The sequence below is a fragment of the Babylonia areolata genome, chromosome 6 (assembly GCF_041734735.1).
Source record: "Babylonia areolata isolate BAREFJ2019XMU chromosome 6, ASM4173473v1, whole genome shotgun sequence".
NCBI lineage: Eukaryota > Metazoa > Mollusca > Gastropoda > Neogastropoda > Buccinidae > Babylonia > Babylonia areolata.
This window is the reverse complement of record NC_134881.1, coordinates 18,763,751-18,783,750: the sequence shown is the minus strand read 5'-3', so window position 1 is coordinate 18,783,750 and position 20,000 is coordinate 18,763,751. Positions and strand designations below refer to the sequence as shown.

Here is a 20,000-nt window from a genome sequence, read left to right as displayed (position 1 = left end):
ATACGAGAGAGAGAGAGAGGGAGAGAGAGAGAGTCTGTGTGTGCGTGTGTGAGAGTGCGTGCACATGTGAGTGTGTGTGCGTGTGAGTGAGTATGCATATATTTGAAAAAAAGGTGACAGTTACCATAAGGGCGTTCAAACATATACCTTGATGTCGTTCTGATTAACTTTACAATTTAGCACTTGGCAAAAAAGACGGACAGAGGTCAGTCTCGATGGAGACTGGGTATGCATCGCTCCACCTAGGAACATACCAGAAACAGACTGGGTATGCATCGCTCCACCTAGGAACATACCAGAAACAGACTGGGTATGCATCGCTCCACCTAGGAACATACCAGAAACAGACTGGGTATGCATCGCTCCACCTAGGAACATACCAGAAACAGACTGGGTATGCATCGCTCCACCTAGAAACAGACTAGAAACAGACTGGGTATGCATCGCTCCACCTAGAAACAGACTAGAAACAGACCGGATATGCATCGCTCCACCTAGAAACAGATCATGGCAAAGTTTCAGTTTCTCAAGTAGGCGTAATTGCGTTCGGACAAATCTGCAAGGCAGATGGCTGACAGCAGCATAACCTAACGCGCTTGCCAGGCCTTGAGTGCATGCTTATATATTTGTGTACCTATCAGAGTGGATTTCTTTTTACATAATTTTGCCAGAGGACAACAGTATGTTGCCGTGGGTTCTTTTACGTGCGCGAAAAGCGTGCTACACACGGGACCTCGGTTTATTGTCTCACCTGAAATACCGGACGCTTGGCTTGATTTTCCAGTCAATCTCGGCAGAAAGGGCGGGAGCGGAGTTCGAACTCACACCTCACGGACTCTCTGTATTGGCAGCTGAGCGTCTTAACCATTCTGCCACTTTCGTCTTTGAAGAAAGAAAGAGGTCATGACCCAGAAACAGCAGCTGGAGGCAAGCCATTGATGAATAAGAACTGAAGAGACAGGGGATCAATTGGACTGATGCAGAAAGAGGGGACTGCGATGGAGAAGTCATCTTCTGTGGCCAAAGCTCGTATTGGGAGAAAGTGGGGGAGGGTGGGTCCGGGGCGAAGGACATAAGTGAGTAAGATAGGGATCGTTTCCATCTAGAATTAGACCATTGAGTGACGTAAGCAATGGCGACCTGGCCTGCCAGCGGGCGCGTGCACACGTGGGAGTCCTCAAACGGGAACTTTGGCCTGATTGCGTCATGTCCCAAAACAGAGATAAAGGGGAGGGGATCGATATGGGGGTAAATCCGGAAATCCTGATGTTATTGCCTTTTTTATTGTATCTTTTTTATCACTGGAGGAAGAAAGCTAAGCTCTCTCTCTCTCTCTCTCTCTCTCTCTCTCTCTAACATTTTGGTCACACATTTTGTGCGCAGTGTGGTTGCCAGCTGGTGCCAACCTTGGATGGTTTAATGAACTTGGGAAACTGTGTGCGAATGCAGGAGATTATGATTAAGTTTTTGTGTGCTCTTGGCATTGGTTTTCAATGTAACATCGTAACAGGAATTGCAGAGGTCTCTGGTTTATATTTAACTCTCTCTCTCTCTCTCTCTCTCTCTCTCTCTCTCTCTCTGTCTCTGTCTCTCTCTCTGTCTCTCTCACACACACATGCACATACACTCAAGTACACACACATATATACACATACACACATACGTATCAGACTAATTGGAGTGAAGGTGTGTAATTAATCAAGATGGACGTTTTTAGTTTTAGAAAACCACTTATGGTTTTACGAGTCTCTCCAGCCTGAAAAAAAAATATCCGGGAGTGAAATGAAAAAGGAGAAATAAATACTATGAACATGTGTCAATCAGATAAAGAAGGTGTCTAGGTGTGTGGTGGGGGGGATGGGGGAATGAAGGGGTGTGGAATAGATGGGAGGAAAAAACAGTGTGCGTCAATCTTATTGCTTGGAATGTAACATACAGCCATACTATTCTTTTTTCTTATCAACATTGAAAGAAGAACCCTGGATCAGCAAAAACAGTGTGTACGGTTCGAGAGTGTTTGATACAAATGTTAGTGAGAAGATTATCGAGTTAATGCAGACGGATTGCAGATGCATGGTTACCTGAACGAAGGTGTGTCATCAAACTGAATGAAAACGTTGATTTTGTTTTACTTTTTGCATTCATTATCAGTTGTTTCGTGTGTTAGATTAATGGCATCTCTCTTATGAAGTCAGGTAAGGATTTTTGTGTTGTTGTTTTTTATTGAAAAAAAATGTATTTATATATTTATCACGGTGACGGCGCCTGGTGGGTAAAGCGTGGAGATTTTTCCGATCTCCCAGGTCAACATAATATGTGCAGACCAGACCTACTTGTGCCTGAACCCCCTTCGTGTGTATACGCACGCAGACGATCAAATACGCACGTTTAAGATCCTGTAACCCATGCCAGCTTTCGGTGGGTTATGGAAACAAGAACATACCCAGGCATGTTCACCCCCGAAAACGGAGTATGTCTGCCTACATAGCGGGGTAAATAAACGAAACGGTCACACACATAAAATGTTACATGTCTGTCTGAGTGTGTATGTGAGCGCGCCTGAAATCTGATTGAATGGCGCAGGAAACGAAGGGTTAGTGCCCAGTGACAGCGGTCAGTCGGCTCTATCCAGGTACGCAGCTTGTTGTACAAAATTAAGTGTTTGTAAAGCGCTTAGAGCTTGGTCTCTGACCGAGGATAGGCGCTATATAAGTATCCATATTAATCAATCGATTAATTTCAAATTCCACCTCAACTTTACCCGGTTTTCCAAATCACCATTCATCCCCCTCCCCTTCACCAGTATAAGTAAGGGGACATTAAACAAAATGGCTCCTCCGTGGTTATGTGCGTGCGTGTGCACGTTTGTGCGTGTGTGTGTGTGTGTGTGTGAGAGAGAGAGAGACGGAGAGAGCATTCTTCGATTCGTATAACTGAGGAGAGACAGGGATGGCTTTTAGTCAGCCTGCGGTGTTGCTTTTTTTTTTTTTTTTTTTTTTTTTTTCAAATTGTGTCAGGAAGAAAAGAGAGGTTAGGTACGGAATCATCTCCACCCAGAAATAGACCATGGGGAAAAAAAAGAAAAAAAAAGGGACGACTGAAAAACAGCTGGAAGCAGAGGAGATTCTGGGTCGCAGCGGAAGAAAAAAACAGAGGATCAACTGGACAGATGCAGAATGAGGCTCACAGCCCAGAATCCAGTCCAACGGAGACGAGTCATCTACGGCCTATGCTGCTTATGAGGGGGGTGGAAGGGAGGCGTGTCGGGGAGGGGGACGTGGGGGAGGGAGGAGGTAGAGAGTGAAGGCAATACGTAGGTTATTGATTGTTCCACATAGAAATTGACCATTGAGTAATCGATGAGAAGTGAGCATGTGGGTGCGTGTCGTGGGAGTCATGAAACAGAGATTTGGCCTGATTGCGTCATGAATTAAAAAAAAAAAAAGGATAAATGAGTAGAAAGTGATAAGAGGTAAATACAGATAAGATAATAATAATGTGTTGTTTGTTTTTTTGTTGTTGTTTTTTTCCTTTCTATTTATGTGTTTGTTTCTTTTTTATGTTTGTTTTATTGCAAGTGGAATATAATTATGTTTGTCTGTCTCCCCTCGTCGTTTGGTTTGTGTGTGTGTACGTACACGCACATGCATGTTGCGTGTGTGTGTACATATATGAATGACAACGCACACATGTTTTGGAGTCTCTTTAGGATTATCTTCTCTCTCTCTCTCTCTCTCTCTCTCTCTCTCTCTCTCTCTCACACACACACATACTAAAGCAGACCAAGTAATTTTCGGTTAGTATTACTTCTGTCTTCTACAAATGATAACGTTTTTTTTTCGAATCTTGCCATATTTATCTATAAGTCATTAAAACGACGGAGTTTCATGACTGGTTAAACTGAACAGAGCTTTGAGCATACATGTTGTAAGATTATATTCTTATGCAAATATATTCTTACAAAATATGTAATAACCCCTTCAAATGGGGCCATGGCCTTATTGAATTAACTTTTGTTTCGTTTCCTCTCTCTCTCTCTCTCTCTCTTTCTCTCTGTCTCTCACTCTCTCTCTCTCGCGCGCGCAACCCCCCTGTGCAATACGGACACTATATGGTGCCAACCGCGGAAAGTTTAAAGGACTTGTGTTGAGAAACTTTGTGGATGCAAGGGATTTTGATCTGGCTTCTGCGTGCGCTTTCGGCATCCGTTCCGTTAGCTGTGACATCTGTTGTCAGAAATGGTAACATTGTAACTGGGATCGTAGAGGTCTTTGGTTTATATCGAACTCTCTCTCTCTCTCTCTCTCTCTCTCTCTCTCTCTCTCTCTCTCTCTCTCTCTCTCTCGCACGGGCTCCATCTGTCTGTATTACCTCTGTCTCCCCTCCTGTCTCTCTCTCCCATTCTTTCTGATATGTGTATGCATGCACGTACACACACACACACACACACACACACACACACACATATATATATATATATATATATATATATATATATATATGTCAGAGATAGATAGATACATACATACACAAAAGCACACACAACACATATATGTGCGTATATATATATATACATACATACATACATATATATATATATATATATATATATATATATATATATATATATATATATATATATATGTGTGTGTGTGTGTGTGTGTGTGTGTGTGTGAGAGAGAGAGAGAGAGAGAGAGAGAGAGAGAGAGAGAGAGAATCAGCATGTCTTTTTTCACATCCAGCCCTCACCATATCGATTGACAAACAAAAGAAGTGAACTGTAAACAAAAGAAAACAGGGCCAACAGCAAAGTGGGAGCTGCATACCTCGGTTTGTGAACGACTATGATAAGGAGTTAAGACTGGCTCTCAATGGTGGGCGTATTTGGCCTTCGGGGGCCATCCCAACACCCTTTAAGCCCCCTTGGCCAAGAGAGGAGGTGTGAAACTCCACTACAATCGTCATGTAGCTCAGATAATCGAGACAGCTGCCTCTTCTGCTGTTCAGATGGTCATCGTATAACACGACTGTCAAACAATAAACCAATCAAAGATGTCACCCAGGAGGAATGTGGCATGATGGATAAGATGCTCGTATGCTAATTCAGTGTCCGTGGGGATCTGGATCGACTGGACGTCTAGTCATTCGGATGAAAGGACAACTCGGGGTCCCTTGTGTAGGTGGGCACTAGAAAAATAAGAATCCGTGGCAACATACATTCTGTACAAATCCACTCTGCTAGGTACATAAGCCAGTTGTACAAATGACTCAGTATTTGCAAAGCGCTTAGAGTTTGGTCTCCGACTGAGGACAGGCGCCATGATTATATACATCCATATCATCATTACTGCATTATCATCAGGCAACTGCCCGGTAGATGTGGCGGCTACATAAGTATCCGTAACATCATTATCATCAGGCTGCCAGCAGATGTGGCGTCTATATAAGTATCCATATCTGCCCGGTAGATGTGGCGGCTACATCAGTATCCGTAACATCATTATCATCAGGCTGCCAAGCAGATGTGGCGCCTATATAAGTATCCATATATTCATTATCACCAGACATCTGCCCAGCAGTAGATGTGGCGTAGCATACATGTACGTATTTGTCTAACCGCAGTGACGCCTCCTTGAGAAGAAACTAAAACAAAACAAAACAAAACAAAAATGAACCCACCGTCCTTGTCGCCATAGACGACCATCACGTGACCCCAGCCATAGTAGTCGATGAGGTCTGTGAAGGCCCTGCTGAGCTCGGAGGGGCTGGGGTACAGGTTGACGGCCAGCGCGCGCGAGGCACGTGACTCCTCCGTGTCCAATCGGAGCTCGATGTGCGGGATCTGCATGGTGGAGCACAGAGAGTTGACGAAGCCCGCGAGGGACGGCGCCCGCGGTCCGAACAGGGCCACGGTGTTCTGCTCCACTTGCAGACACACTGCAACAACGATAACGATGACGATGACGATGACTGTGTTGTTATTCATTCAAAGAAGGTCATAGCCCCATTTGAGCGGATACGTATACTTAAGACATATTTTAAAGTCATAACGATAACAATAACTATCATTCATTCAAAAATGGGCATGGTGCAGTTTGAAAGGATATAATCATGTATGAGTAAGACACACACATTTAAAGTCATAACCTTAACGATAACTATGAAATTTTATTCCTTCAAGAAAGGCCATGTCCCTATGTGAAACGTTACACATAGGTAAGACACATTTTAAGTGATAATGAAAACGATAAACGTTTAATATCCTTGAAGGAAGACCATGGCCCCACTTTGAAGCGGTTACACGTAAGTAAGACGTATTCTAAGTGATAACGATAACAATAACAATGTTTTATTCATTCAAGAAAGGCCATGGGCCTGTTTGAAGGTGCACAGATAAGTAAGACACATTTTAAGTAATAGCAATAACGATATCTATATTTTTGTTCCTTCAAGAAAGGCCAGGCCCCAATTTGGAGGGTGACACATAAGTAAGACACATTTTAAATGATGACGATAAAGAAAACAATGTTTTCATTCCTTCAGGAAAGGCCTTGGCCCCATGTGAAAGGTTACACATTAGTAAAACACATTTTAAGTGATAATGATGAAGATAAATATGTTTTATTCTTTGAAGGAAGGCCGTGGCCCCCATTCGAAGGGGTAACACGAAAGAAAGACATATTTCCTGTGATAATAATGACAGTGTTTTTATTCATTCAAGAAAGGCTGTAGCCCCCGTTTGAAAGGTTGCACACAAATTGACACGTTTTAAGTAACAATAATCATTATAATGTGATTCATGAATGAGGTATATTTGGACAATATGATATAATCAAACCGTAATGCTTCTTCTCTAACTAAATGACTTCACAGAGAAACACGGCGATTTTTTTTTATGACAGCTTCATTTACAGAAGACAACAGTAAGGTAAGCCTAAATAAAGTTGGTCTGCTTATAATACCTCGGAGGGACAAATGTTCTTCTAAGATCGTCAAATGCAGACTGGAACACGACAGAGTAACGAATCAAACTAATGTTTTTCTTTGTATATTGCACATCTACCTTCCTGTTCAATTTCAAAGCCAATATTTCAGACAGGCCATGCATTCTTTGTGCTGTCATACTTGAAAGCTGTATAATTTCTTGAACGAGATTGAGAAAAAACAATACGCAGCATTTTGTTTGATTGCCCGTCATCACCACTATAACATGTGCAAAAGCATACTGATCTCGGATGTATTCAAGACACTTGCTGCATTGATTCAGCTGCCTCTCGGCAGATATGTCCATCATCATTATCATCATTATCAATAATAATAATAATAATAATAGTAATAATAATAATCTTGTAGCTTTTTCTGGAAGTTCCCGAGCACTGCACTGGGAAGAGTAAGGTGTGTGTTGTGTGGTTCTGGTTGTGTGTGTGTGTGTGTGTGTGTGTGTGTGTGTGTGTGTGTGGCTCTCGATCAGACACGCGTGCCAAAAGTAGCTTTCTCTGGAAGTTCCGGAGCACTGCACTGGGAAGAGTAGTGTGTGTGTGTGTGTGTGTGTGTGCATGGGGTGGTGTGGGTTTGGGGGACGGGTTGGTTCTGTGGGACAAGTGGAGTATTTGGGTAAATCTGTCTCTTCAGTACCATTGTGGTTCATAAAGGCAAGTAGTTATCTCCCTATCCCCCCCCCTCCTCTCTCTCTCTCTCTCTCTGTCTCCTAGTGGTTTGATGGCGTTGGACAAGTTGGTCTCTTCCTGGTTCTGGTTGAACAAGTGGATCTCTCTCTCTCTCTCTCTCTCTCTCTCTCTCTCCTCTTCTCTCTCTCTCTGTCTGTCTGTCTGTCTGTCTCTGTCTCTCTTTTTCCCAAAGCCTAACACACCGCCTCCGTTTGCAACAACCTACCCCCACCCACCCCCCCACCCACTTCTCTCTTCCGGAATCACTCGGTTTGACTTCTTCACATACAATATTTCTTGCCGAGTTCCAACGGCACCACCACCACCACCAGAAGCCAGGCAGACTGACTGCCTCTGGGACTGTGGAACATGTCTGCTTGAGGGGGCATCACCTGCTGCGCTGTGGCTGTAGGCCAGCACGGCATGGCACGGCTCCTCGTGTCTTGTCTTGTCTTGTCCTGTCTTGTCTTGTCTGTTGAAGTCATCTGCACTTTTCTGCCAATGTTGAGTCGGTGATGCTGTGTAAGACACTTGAGTCCATGACCCCACATAAGCCCCTTTTCTCCCCTACACCTAGATCCCCCCCCCCCTGTGCCCAGCCATCCTCTGTCTCTCTCTTTCTCTCTCTCTGTCTCTGTCTGTCTGTCTGTCTCTTTTGTGTATGAGCCTCTTCCTTAATGTATTAAACACTGAAAACTTCTACTCATGACCACCGCCACCATCCAAGCCTCCCGACCTCTCTCTTCCCTACCCTCTCTCTCTGCCTGTCTGTATGTCCGTCGAGTTGTGTTGCTTGCAGTTGAATTGACGGAACGTTTATACTAACACACACACACTCTCTCTCTCTCTCTCTCTCTCTCTCTCTCACCTAGTCTGTCTCACTACTGTTATATGTCTCTGTCTGTATCCCCCACCTCTCTCTCTCTCCTGTTTTCTGTCTCTGTTTATCTCCGTCTCTCTCTGCCTCATTTGCTGTCTCTGTCTCTGTCTCTCTGTCAGTCTGTCTCTCTGTCTGTCTGTCTGTCTGTCTGTCTGTCTCTCGTTTGCTGTATCTGTCTCTGTCTGTCTGTGTCTGTCTCTCTCTGTGTCTCTGTCTGTCTGTCTCTCTCGTTTGCTGTATCTGTCTCTGTCTGTCTGTGTGTGTGTGTGTGTGTGTCTGTCTGTCTGTCTGGGTGTCTGTCTGTCGGTTTCTGTCTGTGTGCCTGTCTGTCTGTTAGTGTCTCTCTCTCTCTCTCTCGACTGTTGTTTATGTTTCTCCATGTCAGTTTCTTCTTTCCAGTAGGACCCATACCTGTCCCTATGCAGGACGGAAGTTTTCTCTGACGTAATTAACATCATGGAAGTCTGCGAAAAAGACAGAGTCTCAATCGACAACTCGCTTCGTAGTAGGGGGAAAGGAGAAAGAGTGAATATATATATATATATATATATATATTTTTTTTTTTTTTTTTTTTGAAAGAGAGGAAAAGAATGAAAGAAAGAAAGAAAAAAAAAACTTTTTTTTTTTTTTACACTATCGAAACCTTGTTTGTGTTTTGAAATGTAAAAAAACTTTCCTATTCTGGACTGCATGGGCCAAGTGGGGGGGGGGGGGGGGGGGGGTAGTGCTGGGCTGGGTTGGGTTGGGGGGTGGCGCGCGTCTCTAAAACGGAAAACCTGTTATTCGGAGAGAGAACTGTGAGAGATTCCCAGTCTCTGCCAATCACAGGGTCTCTCCTTTCTTTCTCTCTCTACACCCACTTCCCACGGCCTCCTGTCAGGGAATGTTGGGCCTCTTGACGGCTCTCACGTGCCTGTGGTGTAGAGCAGCTGATGGGAGGGTTGAGAGCTTTTCCGAGCGGACCCCTTCAGCACAGAGAGAGGGAGAGGGGAGCGGGGGGTGGGGGGAGGGAGAGAGAGTGGGGGATGAGGGAGAGAGACTGGGTGAAAGAGAGAGGGTAAGGGACAGATAGAGAGGGGGTGAGGAAAGAGATAGGGAGAGAGGGGGGAGGTAGAGAGAGAGGGGGGAGTGAGGGAGAAAGACTAGGTGAAAGACAGAGGGTGAGGGACAGATAGAGAGGGAACGAGGAAAGAGATAGGGAGAGGGAGGGAGACAGAGAGAGAGAGGGGGTGGGGTGATGGAGATAGAGAAAGTGGGTGAGGGGGAGAGACCGAGAGAGAGAGAGAGAGAGAGATAAGGAGAGAACGAACGAACGGACGAAGTTGTATGATATATGCAGCGCACTGTTTCCTTTGTCTATCCAATGCGCGGTACTTGTATGTCGGATATATGCAGCGCACTGTTACCTTTATCTATCCAATGCACGGTACTTGTATGTCGGATACATGCAGCGCACTGTTACCTCTATCTATTCAATGCACGGTACTTGTATGTCGGATATATGCAGTGCTTTGTTACCTTTATCTATCTAATGCACGATACTTGTATGTCGGATACATGCAGCGCACTGTTACCTTTATCTATCCAATGCACAGTACTTGTATGTCGGATATATGCAGCACACTGTTACCTCTATCTATCAATGCACGGTACTTGTATGTTCGTATTGGCTTAAACGTAACTCTTTATCCCACCATCGGAAGGTGGAGAGTGAGAAAAATATATGTCACATGCCTGATAATTACGTTATCAGCTTCTTCAGATTTCGAAGTAGTAATCATAAGCTGGAAACAGAAACAGGGAGACACAAAGGCATACCACGAGAGTTACGGCTTTGTAAGGTTTGTAACATGTCTGTGATTGGTGATGAGTTTCATTTTATAATGGAATGTCCCAGTTATGATCAGTTACGAAATAGATATGTTCCTAAAAATATTTGTCTCCAAAATCGGTTTTTAATTTTTGTAGTGTGCTCAAAGGAGGCAAAAAAGTCATTTTAGATGTAAGTAAGATGATTAGATTTGCAAATGTTGCCAAGTTATACTTTTGGAGTTAAAAGACATTTGTGTTTTCTCAACTTTTATGTGACATTGTTGTGTATTTGGAAATGTTTGTTCTGAGCATGAAAAGACTATTTTGCAGTAATCCTCCATGCTCCAATAGGAGTGAAAGAATAATTAAAACTTGAAAACTGAAACTTGTGTGTGTGTGTGTGTGTGTGTGTGTGTGTGTGTGTGTGTGAGGGAGGGGGGAGGGGGGGGGGGTAAATGGAACTGTTCATACTTAACCCTCTTCCCCCTATCCCTTCTCCCTCATGTCATTCAGTCCAATTCATCCGTTTTTTTTTTCCTTGACTCACTACTGCACAACCTCACGGTGTCAGGGCGAATTAGTACCAGGATGGCGGTGGTAGTCGGCCGGGCAGAAATTGGCTGGTGTTACTGTGTCTATTGATGATTAGATCTGAGTGTGTGTGTGTGTGTGTGTGTGTGTGTGTGTGTGTGTGTGCGTGTGTGTGTGGGTGGTGGGTGGGAGGAGACAAGGTGTGGAGGTGTGTTGGTGTTGTTGGCTGACCTCCCTTTTCCCCTCGTCTGGACTTGATTACACACGTGACACCTCAGACCCTGAGGATGGAGGGGAGGTAAGTCTGCGACTTGCTTCTCTCTCTCTCTCTCTCCCACCCACCTCCTCCCACCCTCTCCCCGCGCTGCGTTTTATTTTGGCTTGCTGCCAGACATGTCTTTGATTAGGGGACATTAACTTTCCGTCTATTCCCGACTCGCCCATTCCCGGATCGCTATTCACTAAATCGGTGGTCTCGATTCGCTTATTCCTTGTTCGTGTATTGTATCAATTTGAATTGTGTGTGTGCGTGCGTGTCCGTTTGCGTGTGCGTGTGCACGCGCGCGTGTGTGAGTGTGTGTATGTGTGTGTGTGTTTGTGAGAGAGAGACAGACAGACAGACAGACAGAGAGAGACAGAGAGAGAGTGAAGAGGGGTGAATAAGCGAACGGGGAACGTTGGGAAGGCAAAATGGTACAAAGATTCAAACAAACGCTCAAGTGGCCACACTGAGGGTGGCGGCAGGATCAAAGGGGAGGCGAAAGGCCAAGGGGAATAGGTTAATCGGACCAGCTTTCTGTTTTGTTGTTGTTGTTTTTTTATGGCTGACTGGCAAACAGGCTTTGTCTTTGTGTGCCTTTCTTTCTATTTATCTTCAGGCATTGCATCTTGTTTCCATTGAAATGCTTTCATCTTTTATATATATATATATATATATATATATATATATATATATATATATATATATATATATATAAACGCACCGAATGCGTTCTTTTATTCCGATTGTAGACACGTGGAGGTATCATGCATTAGTGGGTCGGTTTTTTCATGTTTCTTTTATTGATGCATATGCTTTCTTGTTATATGGTTAATTGATTTTGCTTGTTTGTTATTAATCGTGCCTGCTGGGCGGATCAGAGAAAAGAAGCTGTTACCGATACATTGAGTATCTCTCATTGATCTCTCTCTCTCCTCTCTTTATCGGTCTTTATCCATATCTTGCCTCCCCCATGTGTGTGTGTGTGTGTGTGTGTGTGTCTGTGCGTGTGCGTGTGTGTGTGTCTGTGCGGTAGCGAGCGTCCATTTCGTGGCATAAATTTTAAACATTGCGCCTTTATTTCTCTCTCTCTCTGTCTCTGTGTGTCTCTCTGTCTCTGTCTCTCCGTGTCTGCCTGTCTGTCTGTCTCTCTCTCTCAAAAAGAAAAAAAAGAAAGAAAATAAAAATAAAAAAAATGTTTTACTTTTGTTTCCTTTTTTTTTTTGTTGCTTGATGTTTTGATGTTTTGTATTTGATGGGTGATTTTTTCCCCACTGTTTCGTTTAGTGGTGCATACACTTTCTTGTTATATGGTTAATTGATTTTGCTTGTTTGTTATTAATCGTGCCTGCTGTGCTTTTAACATCCCCCTCTCTATTCTTATAGATTATTACCATTTGAAAATGTTATTTTATATGTTGTGCCTTTAACATCTCTCTCTCTCTCTCTCTCTCTCTCTCTCTCTTTCCTTTGTTTACCGGCTTCCGATTGTGTGTCTCTGAAATGTGACAAGGGCAAATATTATGAATGAAAAGAAAGGAAATAGAATTTTGTTACCTGACGGAAATTATGTTGGCTTTTTTGTGTGCTTTTCTTTCTTTTTGTTTAAAAAAAAATATATTGTTCGAGTGTTGGCTGTGTTTTCTTTTATTCTTCGTTTTGTTATTCTGGCACTTGAGAAACACAAGCAGATGCTTGGTCATAAGAACAGGGTAACGTTTGATGGCATCGCGAACACACACACTTGTGTGTGAGTGGATGTGCGAGAGGTGGGAGTGGGGTGTGTAGCTATTTTTCTCAAGTTGCCATGAGGAAATTGATTATATTTCAAGCACGACTCGTCGTGATGAAAACGAAGTAAGACCAAAAAAAAAAAAAAAAAAAAAAAAAAAAATCAGTAATGAATATCAATGTCACATTCGGATTACTGGCTGACTATTTAGAAATGTAATGTTTTACATGGTATTAAAAAGAAAATATTTATTTTGTGAATCCTCTAATTTATTCATTTATTAGTTATTGGTTTGCGTTTGCAGTGTGTTCATGTGGTTAACCGATACTATTGTTCACTGTTAGTGTGTGTGTGTGTGTGTGTGTGTGTGTGTGTGTGTGTGTGTGTGTTTCCTTTTGTTCTTTTGTCAACAGCTTCCAGTTTTGTGGTCAGTCACCCTTTGTCGTCAGATTAAATCTGTCTGTCTCACTTTGTTATTGCAAGTCTTTCTGTGTCTCTGTATCGTGTTCTGTCTTGTGTTCTCTCTCTCTCTCTCTCTCTCTCTCTCTCTCTCTCTCTGTCTCTCTTTCTATCTATTTATCTGCCTTGTCACTGATCTATATCTCTCACACAGACAAAAAACACAGAGAAGGTATTCCGTCTGATCGGCTGTTGACAATTAGTTTGATGAAAGTGTTTCTTGTCTCCCATTCGCTTTTGTGCTTTTTTATCTTTACACACACACACACACACACACACACACACACACACACACACACACACACACATATATATATATATATATATATATATATATATATATATATATATATATATATATATATATTCATCATTGCAGTCGGACAGGATCTTGGAGAATGTCATCATCGCAATTGAGATAACCACACACACACACACACACACACACACACACGCACGCACGCACGCACGCGCGCGCGCGCGCGCGCGCGGATAGCGAGAAAAATAGAAATAGAGGGGGTGGAGAGGGAAAACATATATACATATATATTGTTGATCCTTCCCTTCCATGGAGTTCAATAGTAAAGAACAGTGGATGGTACGCTTTGTATTCAGGAGCCAGTTGCATTGCTCGGACGGAAGAGCCTAGTATTGTCGTAACTCGCTACTAACTGTGTGTCGCATGGAACAGACCAATGGCGTAGTTCGGTCAACGTAGGCATTTAGTCACGTGTAACTGTCAAAACGTTAGAACCAAGCAATGCAACTAGCACCTGGACAGTATGCCAGACCAAGTGGTATTTTGGTTGTGGGATCAACGACGACACAAACTGTCTCTTGCTACACAGAATGGAAACCCAATAAAAAAACAACAACAACTTATGTACCTCAGATGAAGAAAACAAATAAACATACAGCAAATACAACAACAACAATAACAACGACAACTACTACAAAAAAAAAAGAAAAAAAAAGAAACCGACTTGGTCCGGAATGCTCGGGTTTTTGTTTGTACGGTATATGTAAAAGATGAATGTTTGTAACATTTCAACCCCCCAGGATGCACAGGAAATAATTATGTTGCCTTGCCTTGCAACACAACCACCACCACCACTAACAACAACAATAACAAAAGAAAAAGAAACTGACTTGGTCCAGAATGTTTACGTTTTCGTTTGTGTGGTATGTGTAAAAAGATACGTTGCCTTGCCTTGCAACACAACCACCACCACAACCACCACCACCAAGAACAACAACAACAACAACAAAAGAAAAAGAAACTAAGTCCAGAATGTTAATGTTTTCGTTTTCGTTTTCGTTTGTATGGTATGTGTAAAAAGATGAATGTTCGCAACGTTTCAATACCCCTAGGGGGCACAAGAAATGAACAATGTTTGCCTTGTCTCGCAATGACAACAACAACAACACAACCGACAGCAACAAAAGAAAGAAAAAACTTACTGTGTCTAGAATGTTAAATGTCTTTGTATGGTATGTGTAAAAGATCAGTGCAACATTTCAACCCCCCCTCCCCCTCCCCCCAGGGGGCACAAGAAATAAACAATTTGCCTTGCCCTCGCAACGGCAACAGCAACAACACAACCACCAGCAACAAAAAAAAAAGAAAAGAATCTGGCCAGGTCTGGAATGTTAACCTTTCCATTTTAAAAGCAAAGTGGGTTCGGGGTAGGAGGTGGGGATTCTAATCTGGCATGTTGCCCCACTTGATAACGCCCTACCTCTCCAGTGATCCTGTGAAGAACTCTTAAGTAGAGACTGTCGGTCAGCATGAAGCCCTCCAGACTGTCCAGAGGTTGCTCTCTTGACGGCTCGCACGTGCCGTCGGTGGTTAGAAGGGAGAGAGAGATTTCCGAGCGGACCTCTCCAGCGGAGAGAAGAGGGAGGAAAAAAGAGCAGTCAGTGGTGGAAAAAAAAAGAAGAAGAAGAAAAAAAAAAAAGCAAGCCACTCTAGATTGTACGGGGGCGAGTTGCAGGTCTTGTGAGAGGCAATTACAGTCGTATCGAGTGGTGTCGCTTGCCGTGTCGTGTGGAACGTTTTGTTGTCGCTTTCAATTATGTCTGTTTGTCTGTGCTCACGTGCCCGCGCGCGTCTTTCTGTGTGTGTGTGTGTGTGTGTGTGTGTGTGTGTGTGTGTGTGTGTGAGAGAGAGAGAGAGAGAGAGAGAGAGAGAGTGGTTGTTTGTCTGAGGATGGGGGTGTTGGTTGGAATAGGGAAATGTGTATATAAAAAGTATATATACACACACACACACACACATATATATATATATATATAAACATTTCAGAAGATCGCTGCAGCGTGTCAAAGGCATTTGATAAAGATGTAGGTGATTATGATGTGAGATGCGCTGAAAACTCGGCACCTGCAAGAACGCCTCATAAATCAGTTATCAGAGAGAGAGACGAAATGAAATGAAACGAAACGAAACGAAACGAAAGTTTTATTCAGTTTAGGCCACAGCCCTTTCTGATGGGTGTCCAAATACAAATACGACATTTTTAACGAACAAAAGACTACAGGATGTACAAGCAAAAATGAGTTGACAACTTCTGTAGGTACTGCAATCAGTGTCATAGCCAAAGCATTCAGAAACAAATGTCTTATTCTTGAACAGCATCAGTGCGTCTCTTGAAGGCTTTGTATAAATATGTGGATAAATTCTTCATCACATTATTTTGTTTTGTCATCAGCAATGTAACACGAAAGGGACATGGGTTCACGTAATTTTTTCTAGGAATGTAATCTAACTTGAGATCACATAAAGCAGGACAGCACAATAAAATATGCATTTCATCTTCTCTTTCAGTTTTACATAATGGACATAACAAGGTGTTGGTAGACATTTCATTATATCGATGGCGATGAATTGCCATATATGTTACTCTAAATCTAAACTTTGTCAAATAACGCTTCAAATATCTATCCAATTATCACAATTCCATGACGATTTAAGTGTTCTGTAAAAAGAAAATCTGTCACTAATCTGAACATGCTCATGCCAGTTTTGCCAATAACAATCAATAAGTCTTTGACGAAGATCAAGCAAGAATACGTTTACATTTTTTACTCTTTAAGCCTTACAAATCCAAAACCATTTTGGAACAAAAATTCTCGAACTCTTGAAACCCATGTATATTTACCACCCGAATCTAACCACATCAACATTTCATAAGCTTTTACTGCAAATCTATCTGCATCCATACGTGTTATCTTAAGCCAATACCTAATGCGAGTTAATATGAATAGGGTGACGTCCTGTTTCTCTGTAAACTAAATCATTCTGTGTATTTATGTAGACTCCTCAGAGTTTTTTCAATGCACATAGATGAACCGTTTCAATATGTGCAGCTGCTTTATCCAGTCCCCACAACTCAGCTCCATAATTAGCAATAGGTTGAACCTGCTTACCAAATAAAAAACACTTCTATGGAGTTCTTTTTAAGTATGTTTGATTTACGCATAGGCCCTATTTGCAAGGTCTTCACAAGCAACTGCAAAACTAAGCCGAGTAGAAAAATAGATACCAAGATATTTGTAACAATTAACAATCATCATTTTTTCACCATTGAGGAACCACCTCGAGAGAGAGAATGTGTGTCTGTGTGTGTGTGTGTGTGTGAGAGAGAGAGAGAGAGAGAGAGAGAGAGAGAGAGAGAGAGAGATGGAGATGGGGCAGAAAGTGTAGTCACCAAGTTGAGACGAAGGAGGTCGATGGATTGAGCACTTTCAGTGGACCATCAGCGATAAAAACAAACTACAACAACGACAAGAAAAAAAGAAAACAAAACGAAAGAAAAACAACAACAACAACAACAAAAAAAAACAAAAAAAACCAATCACATTGCCAGGAATCTCAAGGGAACTGAGGTACGCAGATGACATCGGAGTGTTTGGACATTGTTATCAATGAGTTGTCTGCGGCTGGTTCTCCCTTGGTGGAGTCTGCAGAAGTTCATTCGGTGGCAACTATATTGCAATACACACACACACACACACACACATCGCATCATCTTTGGGAACAAAAAGTAGGTCCACACAATAATCGTAACGGGTTGGTTAGGTCTCAGGCCTCGACGTTTGTAAAAATAACCACAAAAAAAAAAAAAAAAAATCAATAGAAACAAAATGAGGCCGGGTGCGACCGAAAATTACCCAAATAAACACCCACAGTGACTTATTTCACGCTGAGCATGACTGTCGAGGGAGCATGACATGATTGTTTTCTTTATAAAGGCTGCGAATAGTTTATATACCGCTTGCTCATAATTAAATAAATAAACCAAAAGAAGCGAAGGAAAAATATTTATCAGCGTTGACGTCCACATTCCTTTCTTTTATAACTATGTAAATAACGAAAGTACATAATTATAATAACATGAAAGTATCAGTACAGCATAGTTCGGTTTCATTCATAATACACATACACACAATATAGCATACAAGGACATACGGGTGGAAAAAAAAATTACATTGTGTTGATACACCTTTCACTTGTGTACACTCCGCAACAGCGACAGAATAAATAACACGTGAACGCAAAGCAGCAAGGATACAAGAATGGGTAGGCATCGCCTCTCTTTCATGTTCAAGCCACGTGGAACACACACGTCAAATATGAACGTCAGCATACACAGAATAAGGTTCTTCTTCTTCTTCTTCTTCTCCTCCTCCTCCTACGAAATTAGGTTCTTCTTCTTCTTCTTCTTCTTCTTCTTCTCCTCCTCCTTCGAAATTAGATTCTTCTTCTTCTCCTCCTCCTTCGAAATTAGGTTCTTCTTCTTCTTCTCCTCCTCCTACGAAATTAGGTTCTTCTTCTTCTTCTTCTCCTACGAAATTAGGTTCTTCTTCTTCTTCTTCTTCTTCTTCTTCTTCTTCTTCTTCTCCTCCTACGAAATTAGGTTCTTCTTCTTCTTCTTCTTCTTCTTCTTCTTCTTCTTCTTCTTCTTCTTCTTCTTCTTCTTCTTCTTCTTCTTCTTCTTCTTCTTCTTCTTCTCCTCCTCCTCCTCCTCCTCCTTCGAAATTAGGTTCTTCTTCTTCTCCTCCTCCTCCTACGAAATTAGGTTCTTCTTCTTCTTCTTCTCCTACGAAATTAGGTACGAAATTAGGTTCTTCTCCTTCTCCTCCTCCTCCTACGAAATTAGGTTCTTCTTCTTCTTCTTCTTCTTCTTCTTCGTCGTCGTCGTCGTCATCTTTGTTCGAGGACTGCGACCCCCATGTTCACTCGCGTCGTGCATGAAAGGCTTTAAAGTATATGACCGTTTTTACCCCCACTATTTTAGGCAGTCACACTTCGTTTTCGGGGGAAGGAATAAGATCAAACAAGACAGGCTATGCCGGTGTGCTTGGCTATGGGCTGCCACCAGGACTGATTAAGTCAGAACAGTAAAAATAAACTGGACATGGTAATCATTTTATCACGTTATAATTTGCTTTATACGAGCTGTGTCGGGGGAAGATTACGAACCAACGGACAAACTCCTATTCCACATTGAATTTATTTTGCGTCGGCGGGAACCTGAGCATCATTCAGACAGCGTTCAGACGGCAGAAAGAGAAGTAACCCAAAGCAGGCCGCCGGCTTCTTTCTTTTTTTTTTTTTTCTTTTTTAGTCATGAGAACAAATTTAGTTATAATGGGAACGCTCTCTGGTCTGATGGACTTGACTTGTCTCCCCCTTTTAGAGATGCTATAGTGGGCCTGAGAGCTTGGGGGGGGGGGGGGAGGTGCGGGGGAGTGGGGTGGTGAGGGAGTGTCCGCAAAGTCTAAGTTGGGATCGATCCAAGAGAATGCTGTCCTGTTTTCTTGTTCCCCGATCCCCCTACTGCCCCCGACTGTCTCTCCCCTCCCCCGCCTTGCCGCCACTCTCTGTCTGTCTCTCTATCTCTGTCTCCCCCCCCTCTCTCTCTCTCTCCACACACACACATCATCTTTCTTCTCTCCACCAGTCTGCCTCCTAACTCCTCCCCTCTCCTTCTTTCTCTTTCTCAGTGTCTCCCTGGACCCCCTCTCTCTCTATCTCTCCTGTGTCTGACTCTGTCTACCTGGCTGTCTGTCTGTTTCTCTGTGTCTGTGTCCTCTCTGTCCCTCCCTCTCTCTCTCTCTCTCTCCTTCCCCCTTTGTCTCTACTACCCACTTGTTCTCTGTCTTTCCAGTTTCCCTCTCACGAAGCATTTTCTTCTCATTTACAGAGGATTTATTGGAATTGGCTATTGACCAAAGCTAAAACAGGCTGACTCTGGGGATACGGAAAGTGGTGTTCGACCCAGATTCTGACTCGTGGCATCTGCCAGTCTCGTAAGATGACCTGAAAAAACAAAAACAAAAAACCCTAGAAAGAACCAACACGTTGCTGCTCTTTAAAGGATGCGTAAACAAATGAAGAAGGCGGACATTTCACAGGCATTTAATGAAACAGGTAAACGATTATGGTTTAAGATGAGCTGTGATTATAGCTTCAGTATCACAACTCAATGTTGGATAGTGACTGATGCTGCAGGAGTGAATGGCGAAACCACTGGCAACGGTTTCAATTTTCAGTTTTAGTTTCTCTGCGTTCGGAACATTCAATATACGCTCCACCACATCTTCTAGGCAGATGCCTGACCAGCAGCATAACCCAACGCGCTAGTCAGGCCTTGA

The 20,000-nt window shown here is 42.8% G+C and overlaps 1 protein-coding gene across 1 annotated transcript in view; it reads right to left on the bottom strand.

Annotated features, from left to right (window-relative positions):
- Nucleotides 1-20,000, bottom strand: part of LOC143283312 (glutamate receptor ionotropic, kainate 2-like) — a 609,057-nt gene that overhangs the window by 148,132 nt on the left and 440,925 nt on the right. The window contains exon 3 of the mRNA XM_076589503.1: nucleotides 5,680-5,937. Within this exon, the coding sequence (XP_076445618.1) occupies nucleotides 5,680-5,937 (258 nt within the window). The remainder of the gene's footprint in view (nucleotides 1-5,679; nucleotides 5,938-20,000) is intronic.